The sequence below is a fragment of the Coturnix japonica genome, chromosome 28 (genome assembly GCF_054131305.1).
Source record: "Coturnix japonica strain WE chromosome 28, WE-NBRP24, whole genome shotgun sequence".
NCBI lineage: Eukaryota > Metazoa > Chordata > Aves > Galliformes > Phasianidae > Coturnix > Coturnix japonica.
Genome location: NC_140690.1, coordinates 4,469,435 through 4,484,660, shown reverse-complemented (window position 1 = coordinate 4,484,660; position 15,226 = coordinate 4,469,435). Strand labels below are relative to the sequence as shown.

The 15,226-nt window shown below is 41.6% G+C and overlaps 1 protein-coding gene across 4 annotated transcripts in view; it reads right to left on the bottom strand.

Annotated features, from left to right (window-relative positions):
- Positions 1-15,226, bottom strand: part of LOC146756112 (receptor-type tyrosine-protein phosphatase T-like) — a 214,990-nt gene that overhangs the window by 41,550 nt on the left and 158,214 nt on the right. For 2 of the 4 annotated variants that reach the window (XM_085524864.1, XM_085524867.1), the window contains one exon: positions 11,690-12,499. In XM_085524864.1, the coding sequence (XP_085380990.1) occupies positions 12,144-12,499 (356 nt within the window). In that variant the 3' untranslated portion in view covers positions 11,690-12,143. Of the gene's footprint in view, positions 1-9,450; positions 11,565-11,689; positions 12,500-15,226 lie in introns of those variants that run through there. The other 2 variants (XM_085524865.1, XM_085524866.1) reach the window with 2 other exon arrangements.

Below are 15,226 nucleotides of genomic sequence, written 5' to 3'. Positions count from 1 at the left end.
GGCACAAAGTGCATCCATCCAGTTGCCAAAGTCTGATGCAATTCAATGATGCTCTTACCACATTTCACATCTCCTTCTACATTTATTAGTATTACATCAGTATTTTGGAGCCCTGGGTCCAGTTCAGGTTCCCACTGCACAAAAAGACAGGACTGCAGTTTCTACTGAGCACTTCTATGCACACAGACAACATGCATCAATACAACACACCGCAGGAGCATGATGTCTCCAGCTTCTGTTATTACAAAGGATACTCTATATGGTATCAAATAATGAGATCTTCCACAAAGCTGCTACTAAGCAAGTGACATTGCTTAGATGTTTAATTGCCACACATTTTATTCAGAGGTTTTTTGCCTTTCCCCACACAGATAATTTTTAAAATTTAGGTTCTCGGGCAATTTGACCTGGAGTTATAAAACCGTATCTAAGGAATGTTATAAGAGTTTGATTATTTGAAAACGTGGTGTTTTCCAGTGACATGCAAGGCCCTAAGGAGCTTAAATATAACCCAAAGGCTTTGCAGATGACACAGTATGAGGGATGAAAAACCCCCATTCCGTGATGCTTCATCCTCCTAGGACAATACCTGGAATTCACGCACTACCCACCTGACACAGCAGTCAAAGCAAGGAGGCACTCGAGAGCTGAAAGCTGGCACAGTGCTTAAAGAAAGCAGAGATCTGAGACTGTGCTTGGAGGGAGGAGAAGGTGAGCTCTTATTCCCGTGAGGATGAAGCATCAGCTCAACTCTGAAATTTAAAAATACTTCTTTTTCAGCGGAAGGAAAAGAGATAATAAAATTTAAAGAAAATAATGGAAACAGAAGCAAGAGATGTTAATGTGAAAGCTGAGCAGCACTCAGCCCAGCACTGCTGTATCTGCAGTAAACTCAACAGCATTCCAGACATCACTGCTCTTCTCCACTAAATTCAGCACTGCATATTAATACCATAATAGCTCTGTATATATATAAAAAATAAATATACATTGGTATAATGCAATGCAAAGGCTGCCAAGAAGCTGTGCTGTTCTGAAGCTTCATGTCAAACCTCCCCTTATAAATGTCTCTCTAGTATGGTACATCTTGACACCCATATGTTGTCTCAGCAGTGTAGGAAACGTAAAGCTTTGCAGATCACACTGACTGGCACAGTTCCTGAGCTCCCACGCTTCCTTTCAAGCAGACAACATACTACACAGAATAAGGCTCCCTAGATAGTCTAGGATAATATTTTAGTGTAAGTAGAGCTAAAATTATTGCAAGCTACATGACTTGGCAATTAGCATTGCAAGAAGCCCAGGTAGCTCAAAGGAATTGTTTGAGTTAATTGCGACCAGGTAAAGAGCAGTGCAGCAAAGATGCTCCTGGTGCTCTACAGAGACAGCAGGAGCAAATACCAGACCCTCTGCCATCAGCCCTGCAGTGCAAACAAATAGCACAGTCCTGGGGCAGCACATCCCACCACCTGCTGACTCTTTTGGGGCTGGACTCGAGGACAAACAGGCAGCAGAACCAACAAAGCAGTTTTTAGCAGCCTGCCCCCCAACTTGCCTTCTAGACAGAAAAGCTGTTGGTTTTACCACTGTGGAAATGTATTCAGTCTTGAAGTGGAGCAATGCAGAAGAGAGGATGCATGTAGATGGCAGCCTGGAGGCACAGCTCAATGCCTGTGGTTTTTGCATGGAGAACAAAACATCCATTTATGACTGTTAAATACACATGAAAGCATAAGCAAAAAGAAGGTTTAAAAACAAAAACCAGACCAGTTTTCCTGAGGTTGTTGGATGCAGGGAGTGGCGAATCAGATAGATGGTTTCTGACTCCAAAATTTTCAAGCTCTTTGGACCAATGGTACTAGAACTGTCATAAAAATCACAAAAGCAAACCAGAAAGGGTTTTTAAGGATAGACCTGTCAACACAATCTGGGAATCGCTCAGCTTTGCTGCCCAGAATCCGATCACGTTGTTGTTCCTTCCATGCTCTGAATACACAAGAAGGCAACCTGCAGCTGTGTGAAGGGTGCCCAGAGCATCTCACACTGTCCTTGTGCTCTCAGGAGGGAACAGATGGACGGCTGCAGGCTACAATTTGCTATTTTTCAGCCTGACTCCTTTGAGAAAGACCAATTGAAAGGAAATGCTGAAGGTGATACACCACCAGTGCCCCAGTCCTTAACCCAGGGGACAACCCAAGGTAGGATTTTTTTTCATAAACCCTTTAAGGTATTTAGGTTTCAAAGCTGTCAACACATTCAAGTACATTATCTGAGGCAATGGCATTTCATGAATCCCATGCAGCTGCCATGCAAAGTATGGCCATTTTTGTCCTGCAATGGAGAATACTGGAGATTTCTTCATGATGTTTATGAAGTCTGTCACTCAGGCAGCAGTTTAATCATGCCTTCTTGGATATATCTTTTTCCCCCTTAACCCCAGGGAGGATAACCTGGTTTTATTTACCCGAAATGGAAAATATATGGTCAAACAGATGTTGGTATAAGGGGGTAACTGTTAAGGTTTGCTGACAACTGGAAAGGTCTGAGCAATCAAACTGTCAATGGTTAAACAGATAAAAGTGACCGTGCCAAGTGGGACAGCTAACTGAGGACAGGCACTCCAGCAGAGAGAAAACCATCACCGAGTGCAGGCAAGCTGTTTGCAGGGACCGGAGGGCATAGATTCCAGGCATGTAAGAGAAAACTCAACTCTGATTTCAGAAATCAGAGATAGAAGAAAATATTATTTGAAAGGAAAGGTTGAATTAGATGAAAGCTTCACAGGCAGGAATTTGTTTAGAATTGAGGCAGAGACAGAGACAGGAGAAAACAAAAATGCATACGGATGTCTAACTCTCCATATTCTTATAGCAGCAATTGCTTGAGATTTCTTTTATAAAACCCTGTCACAAGCACTTCCAATGATGGGCCATTCCCAACGAAATAGCTGGAAGCCCTGAATTCCCCCAGCTGGTGGTTCAGAGGAATCCCCCACCTCCAATACAGACTGCCCAGGGCAGAGCTTCGGCCACAGCACCAGGTTTGGAGTGTCCAGGTCACAGACCTGTTCCTGGATGGCAGTGACAAAGAGTGCCTGCCCCACAGCTGTTGGGCCCTGCTTCCCAGAGCACGGCTGCTGCTTTGGCTTGAAATACAAATGCATAGTTCTACATCTCAGATGCAACACCAGAAACCTCTGGTGTCTCCCGCAAGCTGAGCTGTAGCATCATGCTGCTCTAACGTTAATCTTCCTATTACTCCTGTGAGGAAACAAAATACATAATATATCTATAACGTGAATAGCATAATGCCTCATAATCCGTTCTATCTCACTGTTTATATGATTCCATATGTACTTCTGTGGATACTACCGCTTCCAGATCTGAAACTGAGGAATCAATGCAGCAATTATGGACAAAGAAATGCAGAATTATACACAGGGTTATTTTTCATGCTGTGAATGAAGGCAAGTGCATTGCAAAAACAAAACTCATTATCCATTCTTTAAAATAATTATTTTCATGAAGCCAAAGTATTCTTTAGGATATTTAAATGCAGATTCAATCCAACACCTACCAACTTCACCCAGCATTTTTCTTATGCAAAAACTTCCAACATGTGCACAATTGCACATACGCCAATATTTATGGTGGCCACACAAACTGCAAGTCAAACACCACCGAGATATTTTGCTAGACAAACTAAGTTTCACTGCACATATGCAGACTGACTTTACATTTGTTCATTCCACTGTCATCCGTGTCATCTACAGTTAAGACTCAGGTATGTTCTGTGTTTTTATAACTCCTATTACTTTAACTTTCTCTTGCCACATGCATAGGAAAACAAGATCCAAGGATCTCAGGGTTACTGGAGGATCACATGGCTTAAGGATGAACGCGAGGAGAACATTCTTCATTTTTAATTACTGTCTCTGAGTGAAATGATTGAGAAAATTTCAGGTGAACGTAAATATTTTGTAGCAAACGGCTCCAATCAGAAGGAAAAACAACATCAAAAAAAACCACAACAACCCTTTTCCTGCACAAAGAAACTCAGCACTGAAGTGATTCAGCTCAGAACACACACATCCCCAGAAAACAGCCTGTGATTTGAAACCAATTTTTAGAGTGTTTTTCAGTACAGTGAGAATATCCCCCCACTGCTTTCATTTTAGGTTCTTCCATTGCACTTTTGGAAATGTACCCTTTGCTTAACACATCTAAGCAATCATTGAATGGTAGAATTGCTCAGGTTGAAAAGACCTTAAAGATTATCAAGTCCAACCATAACCTAACCGTACTATCCCAAATCTTAACAACCCTCCACTAAATCATGTCCCCGAGTACCACATCCAAATGGTTTTTAAACACATCCAGGGATGGTGACTCAACCACCTCCGTGGGGAGCCTATTGCAGTGTTTAACAGCTCTTTCTGTAAAGAAGTTTTTCCTGATATCCAACCTAAACAATGCAGTGCCTTCCCCTCTTTCAACAAGTGCTTGCTTTTAAAACCTCCTTGTTCTACTCCCAAGGGACCCCCAGTGTCCCAAAGAAAAGGCAGCAACAACAGGGTGATGCTGCTGATGCCCCCAGCCCCCAGGTGCAGCCCTGCAATACAAGGAACTGCCTGCAGCCTGAGATTGCACCCCTGCTGTGCTGCAGCAGTGCAGGAGCTTTGGGAGATTCAGCTCCTGATAGGCTGTAACATGCTGTACTGCTTGCTCACCTGTTTGCACAGAATGCAATTCCAGCTCTTTTACACTGAGGTTATTTGCTTCTGTGGGAAAAGAAGTAAATATTTGCTCTGCTGTGCCAGCTGGATCAAGGGAAAGCTATATATTGCACAAACCTTTGAGAGGAGGTAGGAAGAAGGCAGGTATTTGCAGTACACATGCACAGCACAAACTGAAACCAGCAGTGACTGAAAACCACTTTGGAACAAGCAGGAGCACAGGCAGCGCACAGAGGGCTGAGTTTAACTCTGTGGGTTTTAGGCCAGGTCAAAATTCAGCTTTCATGTCTGTGTTTCATGTTCTCTTCATTGAAATTAGGGTGATTTAGAAGGAAGACAATAACCTGTGGAGGACTGAGTATCCACGCTCACAATGATCACAGCACATACAGTATTTGGTACCTGAGATTGCCTTTGGTGCAGCGTTCATTGCCTTGTAGCTGATGTCCTGTTTCTTTGCCTCACTCCCTTCTCTGTTAAAAATAACTCAGTACTAACAACTTACCTATTACAAGCATTGCTAAACCAAACGTACCTTAAAAATTCCACGTTGGACAAATAGATCACTCTAAGACTTCATCTCCAAAGTGATGGACTTCCTCGATAAATAGCCTTCCTTGATAAATAATCTTTCAAGCTCACCAAATATGTTTCTTCACCCTTCCTTTACTCACAAATCAGCTTCTGGAGATCTGGATATATTCAAGGACTCCTTCCCTCCTGCATTATTCTTCATTTTCTAGTAAATGCTGGAAAAATTTTCCAAGTGCCACAGGGAGAAATCTGTTATGTTAAGGTTTCAGAGTTTGTTATTTTGGCACTTGTGGTTCTCCACGTAAATCCCTTTCCAATGGTTTCTGCACCAAGATTTTAGTTTAATACTTGAAGGATTATTGGCAGCTAAGGGGAGGATTTGTGGATGTTGAATGAAGTACATTGTAATAACAACTGTCAGGCTGATTATGATGCTCAGGCCTGTACGCCTCTCCAGCAACATCTGAATACTTTGATATGGTCACAGCTATGGCCTACATGAAAATGTCTAGAGTCAAAAAACAGTCTACTACTAAACATGCTTTAGAAGCACAGCTTTTATTAAATCACAATAAAAAGCTTTTATAAGCTAAAAGCTTATAGATTAAGTTTAAAGGAGGTGAAAGCATTTCCTTTCACTTACTTTGAGCTCAGTGGAATAACAAAGAATTAAGATGGCAGCAAAGCTTCCGTCTCCTATCAATCCCATGGCAAACAAACTGCACCACAATCCAAAGACTGTGGAGCTCGGGGTCTTTGCTTCTCCACCTGCAAAATGCAAACTGAGATACAGAGGGATTCTGGCACCCTCTGAGGAGGGAGGACAAGTCTAGCTCATTCCTGGCTTTGTCATATTCAGATGCCATAAAGTAATGGATCATAGAAGCATCCACGAACAAAAGAGGGGCTAAAAACCCATGCAAACAGACAAACCCACAACGAACTTTCAAGCTCAACCAGGGTGAGATCCAAATGAAAATGAAAAGTATTTATGAAGGTGAACTCACACACCAGCACATAAAAGGCTCTGTACTCTCATACTCCACCTGCTGGCTCTCCTCAGTAGGGATCAGTTGTATTTCTATGTTCAGTTTGGGTTTTCTACTTCTTTTTTCCCCGCTTCTCTCATAAGCTGTGCACCATCCCAGCTGATAGGGGTAAGCTGGAGAGCACTGGGCAGGAAGCCACACTCACCTTAATATTTCAACATCCAGTGGGGAAAAAGTAAAAGGGTAAAATATTCACGGCAATGTAAAACAATTGACAATGTATGGAACAAAACACTTTCTAAATGTTTCACAAATATTTCAGGGTTAAAAGAGTAAAGCGAGGCTAAAGATGCAGTGTTCTATTCAGTTCAGCCCCTACCTTGCTTTTGTGTTACATGCTGGAGCTTCTAAAAAAGCCAATTAAAGTGCCTTTTATTCTATGAAATGTTTAAAATTGGGCACTTTTGGTATACAAACCCTAAGCATCTGTTATTATTTGGGTGCTTTTTCATGCAGACTCGCGTACATCAAAATGAAAAGGCATTTATTTTTCAGCTGCCTTTAGAAAAGCAGAAAGAGAAGCGTAAGCAGGAAGCAGCGTTAGTCCCAGGACAAAGGTAGGTTCATGACTACACAAACACAGAGCTTCATGAATGCTTTGCAAGTGTGGGGTCTGTCATTTCACAATGTGAACTGTATAGAGAGGAAAAACAGCCTCCTCTCTTGGGTCACTCCCCAGTGGAAGCTCAGTGCTTCCCACAGGCACGGCAGGAACACACACAGTGTTCTCCGTTCCAGTTTCCTCCCACTAACTGGGCTTTTCACTCTCGTATAAAGCAACATCTGGAAATGATCATCTCATCGCACCCTCAAAAAGGCAGAGAAGCAGTAATAATATGGTAATAAGGGATTAAATTTTACGAGAGATGGCACTTAACTGAAGACTAAAAGACACCATGCAATTTCCATAAATTGCTTTTAGCAGGGGACTGAGTGACAATCAGGAAAAAAAACCACAACCCCACTCCCGGCCCTTTTTTTTTTGTGCAAATCATGGGCCCGACTTTCAACTGGTGTAAAATGGTGATGTTGGTACAGCAGTTCTGGTTGCACACAAACCCCTGAATACCATTTTGTGCAATGGCACTTTTAGGATCGTGTGGTGAAGAGACCCTCAAATCGAGGATGCTAAAATGAAGCTGCGAAAGCAAAGCGTAAAGAAGCCATCAGCGCGCCAAATATCCGCTTGTTTTGTTGCTCTCCCTTCTTTAAGTGAGCTTAAAAAGGAGAATCGAGCCATTATCTCCCCCCTCTGCATTTCCGCCTCTTCAGATCTGTCAGTTCAGGGTGAAACCCAGATGGGACTTGAGAGACAAGGAATATCAAGAGTGTCCCAACACAGCTGGCATGGAAACAGGTGCCAGGTAGGTTCTGTTCCTTTGGGAAAGAGATGCTGTCCCATCCCCGGCAAGATCTCCTCCTCTTACCATGAAAGCCTCATGCCTTTCTGAAAGGCTGGCCAGCCAGCCCACTCAGAATATGGTGCTATATTCATTCTGTAGTGCTATATTCAAACACCACTGTAGAAAGTCATTAGATTTAACACCAACGGCACCAAGCAGAAACAGGGGGATGTGGAAATGAATAAATAGACTTCAGACTAATAAATAAAAATAACCACTTCAGGATAACAAACTGCCTTTGCAGATAAAATGAAATAAATCCCTAGAATTTAAATCCATCATGAGCAAAATCCCACTGGAAAAAAACCTCCAGACCAAAACCCTATCATGACTGCTTCTACATTCATGAAAGTATTTATGCAGACTAAGATAAGGGTAGTCAATCCACACGCCTTGGGACAAAAGCTGATCTCCTGCAGGATCAGGATAAAGAAATTTCCTCACCACATGTGTCCTGATTCAGGGCAAAAGGAGACACGCTTTGCTAGGCTCGGGAGCTGCTAGAAGCAAGCCTTAGATCTGTGCCATGCTGATGAACTCCCACAGTAAATCCCAGCTTCTCCTCTGCACACTATCATTTCCCAATGCACTGAATGTACTGCCTGAACTTTGGCTGGGCTTCTCAAGCCTATCCACATAACCTGTCATACTCCAATCTGGCTCTTCAAGAGTCCTGTACTGTGAAGCATCCTGCTTCTCATTTCACCATTTAATTACACCCCTTCCTGCTCCCAGATTCTTTCTGTTCCTTGTAAGTCATCACCTTGTTACAGCTCAGACAACACAGTTGGTTGATGGCATTTTCCTCAGTTCCTTTCTAGTGTCCATAACTCCTAGTTACATACAATCAATCCTCTGTTCTCTGAAAGGTGTCACTTTGCTTTGACCACACTTCCACAGCTGGTGCATCTCTAACCTGGTATTGGCAGCTCCTCCAAGAGACACCTTTTGCCTGGGACACCCCTGGCACCAGCAGCACAAAGACAAAACAGAAACAACTTCTTCCTATGGAACTCAGCTCTTCAAACTGACACCATGTCTGCACTGTCCAGGAGGTCTGAATGTACCTATTATGGGCTACAAGAAATTAAAACCTGACAGATGAGGAAATTGCTCCACTCCAGCACGTCGACAGCCACAAAATGCATGTCATCAGGAAACACTACGCCCTTTCTTGCTGTTATTTAAAGGATAGATGCTGTTCTTCTGCTCCCCAAAAATTAGGAAGTGAGGAGGGAAAAAGGAGAAACCAAGAAACGTGCGTTATCTATTGAATCAATTAGACAGAGAAAGTCATCATCTCTCGTAAAAGGACATAAGCCATTAAGATGAAGTCCCTATTTTTCAATAACACCATCAGACTGTTTCCAAGCACCAACTGGGGATCAAGAAAAAGGAATATCATATTTCCTAAGTCTATTCTTATCTCTCCAGCTGCCATGCCAAAGGCTATTGAGGTGGAATGAAAGCAGAGTTTCAATCATCAACAAAACGCTGCAGCTCACGGACAGAGTCGCTCAAACAGGTACAAGTCCCACAGGCTTTGTGGGATCCACATATCAAAACGCAGATGTAAGATTGTGCCATCCTCAGCAGCTCACCTGCAGGGCTCTGTGGCTCTTGGGAACAGAAGCTATCAAGAGAAGAACAACTCATTTCATTGTGCTATACAAGCCTTTTTTTTGGGGAATATAGCAAAAACCAAACATGAACGGAACATGTGCCACTGAGCCTTGTGCCTTGTCTAGTGCAGTAAGAATAGAAAGTCCCTTACAACATTTACCAATAAAAACAGACAAGAAACATAAGTAAGTAACCCCAAATGTTATTTTCCAACATCAACAGGTAACGTTTCCCATTTAAGGGGAGTTATCACCTTAAAGGTAAATACAAAATGTTTTTGAAACTGTAAAAACTCAGTGTTTACCATGAACAGATGCTTTGGTTGCTCAGTTCACTCAGAAGATGGTGCTGAGCTGAACAGATCATTACTGGGAGCTGTGTTCAGACATATTATTTTGACCCTATTATCCCTTCCCTATTATTTTTGGGGGGAAAACAACCTAACATTTGATATCATCCTTTCCTCTAACTGCTCCTCAACCCTGTGTCTGGTTTTAACCTCCAACAGTCTTTCTCTTGTTCTCTTGTCTCTTCCCTGTGACTGCCAATGCACTGCCAGACCATTTAACCTTCTCATACCCCAAGTCAGGACCTATCACAGCCTATGGAAACAAACTACAAACAAAAATAATCATTTATTTGCAAGGGCAGGGTTTGCCCTTTCCCTGCATCTGGCTTTTTCCTGGAAGAAAGCAAGGTAGGACTTACTTCTCAGTATCATTTCTAAATATCAAATATAAATGAAGTCCTGCAATACCATCCTGTGTGAAAGCAAAAGCTCCACCAGTGGGATAAAAAAAGAAATTATAAAAAATTATATACATTATATATATTATATATAAGTTATAAAAAATAAGATATTATCTAGTTTAATAAAAACTTTGTATTATTTCTGTTTATTTAAAGCAAGACTCGTTACAAACAACATAAAACAGGACCATTTCACCACTTACTGATGACATACAAATGTGTGGGAGTTTGGTACTTCCCTCCCTGCTAAGAAAACACAATGACAAAAGAAAATAATGGGCTGAAAAAAAAGTGGAACTGCTCATCACTGAACTATTTAGAAAACAACAACTCTCTTTCAATTGATGTCATTCATTGGGTGCTGTAAGGAAAACCAAGGAGGTAGCGCTGCTTTCTTCATTCAGTACATTTCTGAAAGCCTTTACTATGAAAATTTTGTATAATTATACCAGAAATAGGTTATTTTGTAGTCCTGCCACCACATATGAAAATCAGGAAATACCACATGTTTTCTTGTCTATCATTTCAGTTAGCCCTTTCTAGAAGGCATACATCTTCAGACAGTAGGGAGGTCTCTTCCTTCGAGTCCATAAAGATCGCTACAAGTTCCCCCACCCAGTGCCCTAAACAAAACATAAATGCCACCATCATCAGCCTTAACAAGCTCTAAATTGCAACATATATTAACAGAATGACCTTCTCCAGTAAGATTTTCATTAGCAAACTAGGACGGAAAACAGCAAGTAGCACCACTTAGCCAATTTTAATAGATTATCTACATCATCCTTTATGACATCAGTTGATAATCAGAGCAAGAAATTGAGCAATTTGGGTTCCTGTACAAGCCGTCATAATGCACAAAGTTAACCACTTTTTTTTTTAATCCTGTATTACCTAGAAAGTATTACCAGACAGGCTTGCAAGTTTGGCTGTCGCAGAAAGTTGGCCTGCAAAGCTGCAAGAAACCCAACCTCAGCATGTCATAATTCCACATGGAGATGCACTGTGCCAGGTTATTTCTGCTGAAGGTTAGAAAATTTGACACCGACGTGACCACAACACTAGTGAATGAGGACAGCTGGAAGCACAGCACATGCCATTTCCCAAAGAGGCCAGCAGAACATCCATACCACTGAAGTAAAGCCTCCAAACATCTGTCTTCTGCCAATGTATAAGTGCTGAATATAGCAAACACCCAACTGCCAAATCCTTATGCTAAAGTTTCCTTTCTATTTTTTTTACCAATCAAAACTTCTCAAAGAGACTCCAGATGTTCACTGCTGTATAAGCCACACAAAAAGCAAAGGCAGTAGGGATGTGCCCCCAGCTCTGCCCTGCACTCTCAACCTGCCAGGCTTCTTTGGCAAAGGAAGAGGATGATGCTAGGGATACTTATGCTGTGAGAGACAGTGAGGAGCACTATTCTTGATTTCCATTAGTGATCCATTTATGAAAATGGGATGAATATACCTGAAACATGAAGAATGTGATCCTTTAATTTTAACTGATAAGTCCAAAATGCTTTAGAAAGATTTTTCATAACCTTGGATCAAAACTGATCTGTTCCAATATGAAAAGCAAAAAGGAAGACACTGTGCAGTGTTCAAATAGGTTTCTTTGTCAGAAGGTAGAGGAACAATCAGCACAATCAAATAGAATACAGAAATATATTCTAACAATTCAATGCTTACCGCTTATCCCTGTTGCACAGAATAGCCAACACTGAACTGCTTCTACTTAAGAAGAACACATATTTTGCTATAAACTTGCAGGGTGAAAATGTGATAATAGTCAAGTCCTAGGATCTATTTGCCTACTGGAGAATCAGTTGAAAAGCTCTCGTTTGCTTGTCCGTTTCAACAGAAAGCAGACATACCCTGTGGAAGAAAGTCTTGCAAGCAAACACACTGCATGAATAAAAACAACACTCTCAAACACTTGTCCATGGATAAAAAGTCAAAATATACCTACAGCATATCAAAATCCATAAAGTTCATTCAGATCTCCAAAGAAGCACATCTACAAGAAGGACAGGTAAAGTCCTGTCTGTTAATGCATCAGTAAGCAAACCAAAACATCCATGCAGTACTGGAAAGCAGCAGAAACACTACCTGCACATTTTGTCCTTGTTGTGAGTGGTGGTCCAGGTGGTCCCGTGCCTCCTTCTCCAGGGCGAGTCAGCAGCACTCTGATCTCATACTCCACATCTGGATCCAGATGCCACAGTTTGTAATTGGGAGAGTCCACAATGTGGGTTTCTGCCCAGTTCCCAGTGGTCGTCCGATACTCCACCTCTTTCAGTATGATGGGCCCGTCTCCGATGATGGAGTTGGCGTTGGGTTTGATCCACAGGTAGGTGGCTCCGACAGCCAGCAGCTCAGGAGGAGCAATAGGAGTTGGGGGTTCTGTAGACAAAAAGAAATCATGAGAGGCCTGAGGCCTTCCACTATGTACCTGTAAAGCAAGTCTGCCCCCAGTCCACTGTTAGTTATTGAATTTTTCCTGTTATTTACCAAATCTTTCATTTGGAATATTCTTTTTATGAAAGTATTTATTGCTTTACAGAAATAAAACAATAAAAAGGCACTATATTTGTTTTGAAGTTATTGCCCCTTGCACTGCTGTATTAATGCAACTGGTAGCATTACCAATGCAGAAACACCACTTCAAAAAATACAGTGCTTACAAAGCAACTTCTGCTGAAAATATAAAGCACAACAGTCATACATTTAAAAGAACAGAAGGTTTGTACTTATTTCCTCCTTTACGCATACACATACTGGCAGTCAATAGAACATAGGAGGAGGAAAAGAAGTCTTAAATAACACAGATTGAGCACACCTGTGTAGTGCTTAAAATGACACAACTAGCAAAGAGCAGAAAACTCAAATCACTTGTTCATTCTGAAGTTTTATAGAGGCAAACATACATGAAAAATAGGACAGATTTGCAGTGAAAGCACTGGCTATTTGTCTGAGAAGGTACTGCAGTTACAAACACTGGGGATCTTTCAGTGGTCCTGCACTCCAGGCACCACTAAAACTGACTGAGAGCTTTGATAGCTCAGAGCTAAAAAAAACAAAGGCACCAAGGATTGACTGTGAACTTGCTTAATTTCGTGAGCAGAAGTACCCAAATAAAGTCTGTGTGAGACTTGGAAGAGTGCCCAGATGTCTGAGAAGCATCACGAGGAACTCAGCCACTGAATATAACCTCTGTGATAGAAAAGCAAAGACAAGCACTGATATCTCAGCAGCACCCTGTGACAAAAGCCACTGATGGTCTCCTGAGCCCTGCCTGCCTGATCATCCCCCTCTGTTGGAAATAACACCTGGGTATTGGAAGCCACATGAATAGCATATGCTTTGTGGTTTTGAAAACCCGAGCTGAACTGTGCAAGATTATGAGCAATTTCATTAATTTCATTTAGCTTTTGCTCTGCCACACTCTAATGCAGTTTGCCTTCAGCCCAGAGGACACAAAACCTATTCTCTTGTGAAAACAAGGCAACGAAAAGGACATTTCTCTCTGAGAAAAAAAGAAACCTATGAATGTTACATCACGACATTAATTTTAGAGCCCTATGGGAATTACTCTGCAACTCCCACAGCTGATTCCTCACTGAGCACAGAAAACAGCAAGAGGGCAGAACCACGGGAATGGGGAAGAAAGGAGATGGAGCAACACGGGATGGAGGACCAGAGCACTTCCCCCTCTGGAGAAGTTTTGCAGGTTAACATCTGCTGAGTGAAGAGAAACAAATATACAGAAACCAGCGTAAATACAAAAGTACCAACTAAAGCGTTACCTAATTCACCTCCTCTGGCTATCTAATCACAATCAGCTATGCAGTAAAGTTATTTCTCTAAAAATAAAATAATTAGTTTTCAAGAAATGCATGTTGATACATTATCATTAAAAATCACATCATTATAAATCTTAAATTGTTTATTGCTTTTTTCTTGGTGCAAGAGCATTAAAAGATGGACTCACTGATTTTTATTCCCAGTGCAAAAAATGACATCTTGCAAAGTCACATTACAGCTGAGCACAAGACAAATGAAATATTAAGCATCATTCTCCTGGGCTGGTGATGCTTCAACAACAGCATGATCCAGGTTACTCTGGGATTTGATTGCCAGTTAGAACAGATTTATGGGCCTGAGTTTAATTAATAGAACAGTTTGTCCTGCTAACCAGACATTAAAGTCTTGTCTAGCAAGTTTAGAAACTAATATTGCCAAAGCAATTTAAATTAAGACGGCATCCAGCATTACTTCCCTGCCTACTTCAGGACAGATCTAAACCACCTCCCCTCCACCTCTGCCAAAACAGGGTTTCCATTTTCATCTACCCCTTCATTTTTGTCTCTCTAATAACATTAGAGGAAGAGATGTTGCAGAATAATGGAATATTAGGAGTTGAAACTGTTGTTCTCATTTTCCAAACAGAAGGAGCAAAGATGAGCAGATGTAATTGCAATTTTTCAAGACTCAGTAACACCTCACTGCACATAATGGGCTCTTTCCTACTGGCACCAACTGGACAGGAAGCTACTTTTCAATATCACTCTTTGCCAAACTATTGCAAGTGATCTTAACTAGTTATTCACTATTTAGCACAACTAGAACATAAACCAGGACCTTTTTTTTGGCCATTATAACTAAACCCACTTGTCAGTTACAGATGACCAGCCTCATGCTAACAGCTTCCTTTTGTAATTAAAACCTTTCTGCAACCTCGATTAACAGGGAAACAGATTGGGTCTGTACACATGTAATTGCAATCAGCAGTATTTTAAGCATCATTTGATCCATCCAGCCCATATTTTATATAGCAAGCTTTGTCCACCATGTTGCTCCCTTTCAGCCTTTATCCCTCTTCCTGCAGACACTGCAGGGAAGAGCACACCTGGAACTGGGCTGCTGCAACTGGGACGGCATCTAGCCTGAATGCCAGTCCCAGGATGGACACAAAAATGAGGGTTCAAGAAAAGAAAAGACATAGTACAAGCCCAAAATAGTTACTGAACATGCATAGATTTTACCCTGCACACAAAGTAGTTCCAATTATGCAGTCAGTGATGGAATTCAGGGTGTACTCTTCTGCCCTCCATAAGAAGAGAAATACTT